At 28.9% G+C, this 10,294-nt stretch overlaps 1 protein-coding gene across 4 annotated transcripts; it reads left to right on the plus strand.

Annotated features, from left to right (window-relative positions):
• Positions 1 to 2,395: 2,395 nt before the first annotated feature.
• LOC102676058 (pancreas transcription factor 1 subunit alpha) lies at positions 2,396 to 4,753 on the plus strand. 4 transcript variants are annotated; one of them, XM_031511836.1, is made up of 3 exons: positions 2,396 to 3,409; positions 3,918 to 4,255; positions 4,492 to 4,753. In XM_031511836.1, exons 1-3 carry the CDS (start codon positions 3,138 to 3,140, stop codon positions 4,629 to 4,631), a joined length of 750 nt encoding a protein of 249 aa, XP_031367696.1. In that variant the 5' UTR covers positions 2,396 to 3,137; the 3' UTR covers positions 4,632 to 4,753. The 4 variants fall into 4 exon arrangements, with proteins under 4 accessions (XP_031367696.1, XP_031367697.1, XP_006618492.1 ...); XM_031511837.1 differs by having other exon boundaries at positions 3,918 to 4,252; XM_006618429.2 differs by having other exon boundaries at positions 3,936 to 4,255.
• The last annotated feature ends 5,541 nt before the right edge of the window (positions 4,754 to 10,294 follow it).

Here is a 10,294-nt window from a genome sequence, read left to right on the forward strand (position 1 = left end):
TGAAAAATGATGTGCTATTATAAAAAATCAATTTGTTTTTTAAATATATAGAAATTTTTTTACAATTTTGAAAGGAAAAACACCATTAAAAATTATAATACAAAATAAGTATACATAATATGTAATATATAATAAAAAATTATATATTATATAATTATATAAAATTATATATTATATAATAAAAAAATAATAAAAAAATTTGCAAGATTATATAACAATTAATTATTCCTTCTAATAGATATAAAAGATGAATATTATTTTTTTTTAGTAAAATTAAATTTAGTAAAATTTTTTTATTGTAGTATTTAACTTTTCATTCGAATCGAATGCACACGTGTCCAGAGGATTTGCCATTTAAATCTAATCCCTTTCAGTTATCTCTCAATCTCGAGGATCCCGTTGCACAATGGACCTATCTCGATCTATGTTTTTCTTTGGGATTTGATTCGAACAATGGTTATGGCTTGCAATCCGTAAATTCGATTTTTGCACCTGTATTTAAAAAAAAAATGATCAAAAAAATTTATTATTGCAAAATTTATATCATAGTTTTAAATTTTAACAAAATTTATTCACATTTACACATATTTTAATAACACAATTGTAAAATAAAATTGCTGGAATTTATTATTTGCAAGATTTGCAAATAATATTGCAAACAATTTTAAATACTTGATTAATCAATTATTAAAATTGTTTATATACGTATATATTTTTAAAAATCGTTCTCTAAATTAAACCAGAAAATTATAATCGTGGGAAAAAAAAATCGTTTACTTGATTTTCTCTGGAACAACAGATGGAACAAATAATTCATCCTGATGCAACAACGAACCCTCTTAATTTGTAGCGTGTTAATTGCTTAGTCTGGACGAATGTTTAGAGAAAGTTTTGTGTTTGGGAAATCGATAATAGACCATACTTTATATCCTACTGGCATTTCAAAGAAAATTTTTTCGTATTTTTGTTCATTTTAGTTATCAATGTTTTTCTCCATTTTATGTTATACTTATAACATATTTTTCTTTACTTTAAAACATATATAAACAAAATTTCTGCTATATTTTATTGAATTCTATAGTCTTTTGGATGAAAATAAAAAATATTTTTAATACTTTTCTGATATTCCATATAATATATATCCTTCTATAACGATCCTTCCACAATCACCGGAAGTGAAAGAGTATTTGAGACTAGTTTCATGGTTGTCCATAAAAAGAGCATTCAAGGGAATCAAAAGTGTAATGGAGGAAGAAATTGGAGGCACGTGTCATGCACATGTACCAGAAACATCGTGCAAGGGTTTATTCGAGGGTTAACCACTTTTGCGACATTTGGCCTGACTGGGGGGCAACGTATAATTATGCGTACCGTAACAGGTTTGATGTGATTTCTGCTATATTATTATCGTACCGCAAAATATAATTATATAATATCCCAACAATATGTCTTTCTGAAAAAGTGAAAAAAAATTTTCAACCTTATTTGTAATTTTAAATATAAAAACTTGGGTACATAATTTTCATTTTTTACTCCTTTGTAGATAGTGTCTTTTGAATTTTAATTCCAAATTTAATTAAATATCTCTAATAATAATAAAAGATATAATTAATTTCTTCACTTGTCTTATCTTTGAATATATTTTGAATATATTTTGATCATAAGTTTTCTATAGACTTATTTTTTTTTTATTTTTTTTTTTATATTTTTTCAAATATCTTCAAATATTCCTTTTTTTTTTCATTTTTTTTCTTTCTTATTTAAACAATTTTTTTTGCCAATATTCATATAATTTTCTTATTTCTCATCAAATTCAAAATATTCCTCCCATGATATTTTTATTTAATAATAACTATCTAAGAAATCAACATCAAAGTGCAAATTCGATTCGCAAATCTATCCAATTCGCCCAACGACTTTTCCATCAAGTTATCCCCAATCAAGAACCTCCCTGTTCCTTATCAGATCGATGAAGAGGCGGAACCAGCAGCCAGGCAACCGAAGGTAGGCTGGCTCCACCACCAATTGCCTCGACGAATAGGGATGCGATTGGACATTCAACCCCCTGGCTTCCGCCTTCCTCCCGCTTTTCCCTTTCAGTTTCATCAAACCACCTGAACCAATGTTCATCAGTGATCCACAGTTGTATTTCACCTTTCTTCACAGTCCAATATTTTCCCAATATTTTTCTTTTCCACCTAAAATTAACAACGATATAATTAATAATATAATATCAGTGATTATTTTTTTTTTCATACAAAAATCATTTATAAAATTACCAAATAATTGTTGTAAATTTAATTCAGTGCGAATGACGAGTGTCGAATGTCAAAATAGAAAAATATTAATAATAACTTGAGGTGAAGAGAATATTCTTCAGGAAGAAAATCGAGGATGAAGAAGACAATTGATAATTTTTATGGATCCAAGATGATTCGTCATATGTTCAATGAAGGAATCCCAGTTTCTATGATTAACAAGAAAGGATTGAGTACATTTTGATAAGTGTTTGAACAAATTTGGGCACGTGTCCTGACCTCCTACTGGCACGTGTCGCTATTTAGAAGTATTTCCTAACACGCGCCGAGGTCACGTGTCATACTGATGATATCAGTGAATCCTCAGAACGTGATCGAGAATATTTGTATAAGAATTTTTAGGAAATTCCAACGAAAATCTGTCTAATCCTAATATAATTCAATGGATATTAAGTATCTTTTGTATTGAATTAAAAAAATTGGTTTCTCAGTGTATAGAGAGGGATACAGTGTTGCACAAAAAATATTGTATTTCCAGTGATCTCAAGAAGGAAAGTGTTTCATTAATATATACCAAAATATATATCATTAATAGATACCAAGAGAAGTTTTTACTTTTTGAAAGATTCTTATGCAAAAATTATTGGGGGATCAAGTCTTCTAGGCTGTTTTTCTTGGAAGTCGATGTCTTTTAATGTGTTCATCTTTTACATCTGAAAAATAAATTTAATTAATCAACAATCTTTTAAAGATGATGTGAGAGTGTCTTAATTTATACCCAATTGATCAACAATTCTAGTCATTATTACCAAAGAATTTATAAATATTAAAGATACGTGTACCAGAGAATTTTATGATATAAAAAAAAGCTTCTTCAAGATGTATTCCATGGACAATCTCGAATTAGATATGATGAATCGACAGTACATGTACGAGGCTCATGGCTTTCTTGGGAATCCAGCGATTCCAGCTTTGCCGCCGCATTGCGGAGCACCTACCACAGCTACGCTACCTTCTATTCCCTCGCAATTAGCTGCACATCCTGCTGGAAGTACTGGAAGTACCAGCGGTAGTGAAATTTATTTGTATGACGAAAATAGTAGCGATAATGAAAGTGCTTACAGTAGTGATCAGGAGAATCACACCAGAGAGTGAGTATCTTTTATTCTTTTAACTATCATGTGATCAGAAACCTAGAAATAGAAATTATATATTTTATTATAGGATCCAAAATATATATTGAAAAATGATAGAATTAATTTGATTATATATATTAAATCAAGAGATAGAATAAAAATTTCATCTAAAAAATTAGATTAAACATATTCTAAAATATTTTAAAAAGAAATATTTTTCTCGTCTAATAAGTATATCTATGAGTTTGTTTTATTTTTCAATGATGAAGCTTCAAAGATATAAGAACGAGCAATGTCATTGCGCCTATCAATGAGCAATCCGTCGAGCATTGCTATACGGGTTGCTCGTAGACAGGTGCATCGAATACATTTTTCATTATTATTTAAGAAATGTACAAGAAATAATTCTTTTTTCTTCGTTTTCTGTCATATCATATCATCTTTTATACGCAATTTCTAAGAATCTATCTTGAAAACATTCGAATAATAAAAGTCTAGAGATCATTATTCTATTAAAAAACAGAACAATAATAATTTCTAGACGAAGTCAAAACAATAGAAGAAATGGGGCGTCGGGGAAAAGTCCGAGACAAGCAGTACAACAAAGACAGGCCGCCAATATGAGAGAGAGGAGACGTATGCAGAATATAAATGACGCCTTTGAGGGTCTTAGGGCCCACATACCTACTCTTCCTTATGAAAAGAGACTCTCTAAAGTAGATACATTAAAATTAGCAATTGGTTACATTAAGTTTCTTAACGAATTGGTTAGAGCTGATAAGGGTAACGATCCTCTGACGGGAAATGGTGGTCTCTCAAGATGTTCTGGACGAGATGATTCTAAGAAAGTCATAGTTCGTGGTGAGGCCAATACTAATCGTACTCACGTATCCTTTCTTATCCATATTATTCATTCCTTTCCTAAAAATTAATTATTATTCATTGAATTAAATTAACTTGTTTCGTGATTTGTTTCAAGTGAATTCTATCAATTAATTAATTAAAATTCATTAATAATCTTAGAAACAAGAAATAATAATTTAAATAAAAAATTAAGTTGGATAATATATTAATTAAGATAAATGGTAAAATTTCAGGCAGTGAAGGAAATCCTTTCATTTTTCATTCCTTGTCATGGTCCAGGAAGTCGGATATCTCCCAGAATGGGACGATGTATGCAAAAGTATGGACTCCGGAGGATCCAAGAACATCAAAAAATGGCTCGACATTCGAATAAAATTTTCATCTCTTAGTTAAGTCACGTCGAGCCTTGTGTTATTTAGTATTTAAGGACAAACATTCCTAGTCATTATTTTACTTTTTTTTGATGCTAAATCATTATTAACAATCAATAGAACACCAGAAACAATTTGTTAATATATAAGAAGATTACATCAATTAATTTTTTGTGTCTCTAGTCGATTTTAATGTGATGGACAATATCAATTAAATTATTATTGTTAATATTTAATAACCTTATGAACAAATACTTTAATTTTTTAAATTAACATCTAAGAAGTCAAATTTAAATAAGAAAAATTCTTGTAAAATATGAAATTGTAATATAAATGATATATGTATCTTCTGTTAAGTTCCTCTTTAAAAATGCTCAAAATCCAATGAATTAACATATGGAAAGAAAACAAAATACGAAGATTCTGTCGGATATTTTTCTTCTTTTTCTTTTAAATTGTAAGTCAATTTGACTTTTAATTTTTCTGACAGAATTCATGTTATAATAAATGTATATATAAAGTGCGTAAAAAAATTTAAACAGATATCGTTTGTACGTGACATGTGAACATGAAACAGATTGTTTGCTATTAAAATGTGGTTGTCATTGAAGCCAAATAAAGTAGATTCTTGAAGTTTCAAATTGTTTGTTCTATTATCTTTCAATTTTCAATCTTTATTATAATTCCCATATTCATCCATTCCATTTTTTAATTATATGCTATTATCAAAGCATTTTTAATTTTAATGGTATACTTTCTCATAGATACATTTCTTCTAAAATAATGTTTTATCAATCTAGTTCATTAAAAGTTAATCAAAAAACTTCTTTTTTTTTTTATGATAAATTAAATTTAAAACAATTTTTTAAAGTTAATTTTTCATGTTTTTTTAATTTAAATTTTCTAAATATTCAGATTTATTTTATATATCCAATTTTTTTTTATTTTTCTTCTCTATTTGATTCATCATTTTGTTGTGATTCATTTTACAAAAGATTTTCTCCAAAATATAATAACAGAAACAGAATATTTTCCAACTTTCTAAGAATCCAAAGAAAGTTCTAAAACCAGAATTCCTTGTAATGTAATGGCGGAGGGTTTGATAAAAAGCAGAGGGTAGAAGCTGCGCCAAATTCTGTGGTGTACACCACACCAGAAAGAGGAGCAAATTCGACGTGGATGAGACAGAGAAGGAGAATCGTGGGCGGTACGTCGATATTGCGGTGTCGCGACGTCCTGCAACTCGGGAATAATGGCGCCGACGGCTGCGGATCTTCCCACGTTGTGATCCTCCTTTCCCTCTTCGTTATTCTGCAGTCTGAATAACCATTTTCTACTTTCTAACTGAGGTTCACCAAGTTAATATTACGTTAATGAGAAAATATCTCGTTCGATATTTGAAAATTACAATATGATTGTCATAATAATTGAGTATAGTTGTTCTTAAAAGCTTCTCATTGCCTTCAACTTCGATTTTTTAGTTAAAAGTCTATTTAAGTATCTTATGTATTTCATGATGATATAAGTAACATGATACTTGATACTTTACCTCAAAGATAATTATGAAATAGTAAGAATAAAAATATAGAAATTTTTTATGGTTTATTTTAGACTTTTCTTTTTTATCCTTTTTTTTGTTCTCTATTAATGTAAAATTCATATTCTTCTCCTTTTCTTCTCATTACATTTTTAAGTTCAATTTGAATTACTTCTTCAAAAAATAATTGAAATTTTCATTTTTTATTTCAATCACATTATCCAATTCTAAATAATAAAACATTAATTATTAATTATAATTATTTTATAATTTTATCAACAGTTTTTGTTTTATAAATATATGCATAAAATAAATAAATCTAAATCCATTGTTATATAGTGTAGAATTTCCATAAATAAAATCATGTACTGTTTACTGTCAAAAAGAGGATCAAACTGTTTCACTTAAAATTAGATTCGGTGAACTTCTAACTTTATGGACCCGCAGAAGAACGTGAGCCGCTATCAGCTGTGAAAATAGCATTGTTTATAGACACCGTAGCACAATGAGGTGTAATTGAATCCATATTCTACCCCGTTGTATCAGGCGCCCCTCAAGAGAAAGCTAGCGGAACGCCCCTGGTGCCCCGAGAGATGGTTGTACTTAACGGTTCGGAAATCGAGGGTGGTCGTCGATTTGTGGACAATTAGGGACGATATACATGTCCCCTGGGACATATCGAAGCGGTTTCGACCTTTACTGAAAGTGTTTCTTCTTCTTTCTTTTATTTTTGATTGTTTAAACTATTTTATTTTATAATAAAATATTTATATTTGTTACAATTCACTATGTATATATATATATCAATCCGGAATAACGATAACTGTAAAAAAAATATTTTTCTCTTTAAAAAACCAATAATATTCAATCAAATATAATTAAATAAATATAATTAACCATCATAAAACATAATAGATAAAATAATTTATTTACCAATATCATGTTAACTAAGTACTTCAAGGAACTTTAAAATGTGATAAAAAAAAGTCAAAGTTAAATAAGATTAGATGATAATAAAAGATTGATTCATCAGATAATCGAAATCTGTGACCTATCGACAGTTGATCCAGCTGTGTCTACACCTGTCCTTATCACTTACCTCTTTATAGTGTATCAATTTTTTAACACTTGTACTTTCAAATATTGAGTATCATGTGATATGATTAGAAAAAGATATTAAATATTGATAATATCTAATATTTCTTTTTTCTAACAATAATACATTAAATTAATCTTAATTAAAAAATTGTGAATAATTATATAATTTGATCAAACATTTATATTATTCATAAACATTGTATGAGGCTTAAATTATTTTTCAATGCTTTTTTGTAGATAAATCCAGCGGTTAAGGGAAGGCGTGAAAGTTCAATAACCCAGGTTGAACCTAATCGGCTTGAACGTCACGGTACCGTGATCCCGTGAAAATTAGCAAACCATAGAATCGCGGCTGCACTCCCTTTCGCGTATCAGACGCGCATTAAGAGCACCCGCTTGTCACGAGGGTCGCACTTGTGTTGATCCTCGCAGCTGGAGTGACACACAAATAAAGTATTAATTCACGATTCATGTAGTAATACCGTAGCATCGAGTTCATATTAATCTATTATGTAACATCTTACCTCGGACAGATATATAAAAAATTATAATTTTTCTATTCAATTTTAAATAACAATATCTAACTTTTTACTTTGTTATAAATATCTAATTTCATTGTCAGTAGAAATCCACCTTTCTCAGGTTCATTCATCCCTCCTTTTCCATCTAACTTCTAAGTTTCAACTAAAAAAAAAACCCAACCCAAACAAATTAGTAAAGAACAAAGGAAAAGCAAATAAAAAAGAAAAAAAAAGGAAATATATCAAATTCATAGATAGTGGTTTCAATGTAGAAACCTGAGAATAGAATTAACAATGTTACATCCACAGACAGAAGCTGGGGGTTCCATTACACTTACTGAGGTGGAGGGTATTCTGAGCAAAAGAGAGCATCCATCCACTCTTCAACTCCCCTACAGGGTCCAGCCCCACAGGGTGAAAATTGGGGCACGCAAAAACCTGGGCAGCTGCGTGCTTCAGGGTGTTTTCTGAAGTTCCAGCGAAATCATCCCCCCCAGAACACTCCATTGAAATACTTTTATACTTGTAGCTCCCCCCAAATATGCTTCACACGATTATTGGTGTAGACAATATAACACTTGATACGATTGTCATTAGTGGACGATTAAAGATAAATTCCAAGAATTTCTTGAATTTTATGCCTTTTAATCTTCATAATTTGCCTAATATTATAGCAATTACAAATAAATATAAAAATATATATAATGAGACAGATTTTATAGATAAAATTAAAGATTAATTTAAAATGAAGAAATTAAATTCAGAAATGGAAAAATGAGTTTGTTAATTGTGAACGAATAAATAAATGATAGGATTTAATGAAAGTATTCTTAGGAATAGAACATGTAGAAAGATAAGAATCTAAAATCCATGATGAAATCCAGCGTGAAAACTCGAGCTCGATGAAATCCTATTACTTTACATTGGACATTGTTCAGCTGTAATGCGAGATTGAAGTTTTCTCTCCCCAGAAGATGATGTAAAAATAGTAAGAGAAGACACGTGTATCACTTTCAATTCATCCCTAAAATTAATTTCTTTTTTATTTTGTATAATTTCTTTTATAAAAATTTAAATATTAAATTAAAAAAAAAAATTCTCAAATGCATATCAATATAATGCATGTAATTTATGTTAAATGTGTAATATCAAATTATATATTGATTTACATTACATTAGAAGGATCAATTGAATGTTTCTGATAAGAATGTCTTTCAATTGTATCCATGAAACAGTAGTATATTCGTACACTCTCGTGTAATATTGATTCGTCGGAGACGAGGTCGCAGGTGAGACTTCCCACGATCGTTGGCCGGCACTGAGGCAAACGTCAGGGATTTGTCTGGAGATAGTCATGCTTCCATAGACGAGTAACTATGTTTTTCTTCTTCAACGTTTCAAAAAAGAAGACAACAAACTTCTTCAATATCTTTAAATTTTCTTCAACGATACTGCAAAGTAATAAAATTAACGAAATTATTTCAAATCAACTAAAAAAAAAAAATTAATTTTATTTTAAAATTCATTTTAAAAATTCAAAATATATATAAATTATAATTTTCTTCGTTGATTAAGATACCTTTTACAAGTAAAATAAACAAAAAAAAAAAAATCGAATTTAAATGTAAAAGGATCCAAAAGCAGGAAACTGGTCGAGAGGAACGATATTCATCGTTTACTCATTTTTTATTACATGCTTCCGTATGCACAATTACATTACAAAATCGTATCGCACAGATTTACATCCCTGGATTTGGAACCTATCCACGCGACTCCGAGACGACAATTTTGAGGACATCGTGCATCAACAATGAACATGTTTCACGGAACTTTCGTCTGCATTTTCTTTAAACAGAGAATGAAAAGCAGAGGAAAAGTTCAAAAAGTACGACTATATAGCATCAATGTCGTCAGGATAAGCTTTTTTTTTTTGTGAGCTTTCGTCCATCCCTTCATGCCTTTTGTTTCAATTCGACGGTGTAAATCTTAATAGATATAAATATAAAAGTGAAAGTTTCTAGATATCCAATTCGAGACAAAGATCTTAATCTAGCGGTATTGGTTCCTGAATTTAAATCAGTGATTTCCCTTATTTCTTAATTTTGTGTAATACATTCTTTATAGAAATTAACATATTTTCTATATCCATATATATATATAGAACACTCTAAATTTGAGATAAAGAAGTAAATCTTATACTTTTCTTAATTGTAAAAATTTATTAAATAAAGTTGTAAAATATCTACATTCCAAAATAATTTTGAGCACCCGTGATTATTTATAATCTTGAGCAGATTTCATAACAATATGAAAATATGATTAAAACTCGAAGTCTTAAATTTGAAGTTTTTAAACTTAATAATACAAAAAATAAAATAAAATAAAATAACAATCCTATACTACTAATTCGATTAAATTCAGGGTACCTATTAGGGGTGGACGATGTCACCAGAAAATTATTATGTTAAACACATTTAAAAAGAAAAAAAAAAAAAAAAAAAAAAAAAAA

The sequence above is a fragment of the Apis dorsata genome, unplaced genomic scaffold (genome assembly GCF_000469605.1).
Source record: "Apis dorsata unplaced genomic scaffold, Apis dorsata 1.3 scaffold_354, whole genome shotgun sequence".
In the NCBI taxonomy this organism is placed as follows: Eukaryota; Metazoa; Arthropoda; class Insecta; order Hymenoptera; family Apidae; genus Apis; species Apis dorsata.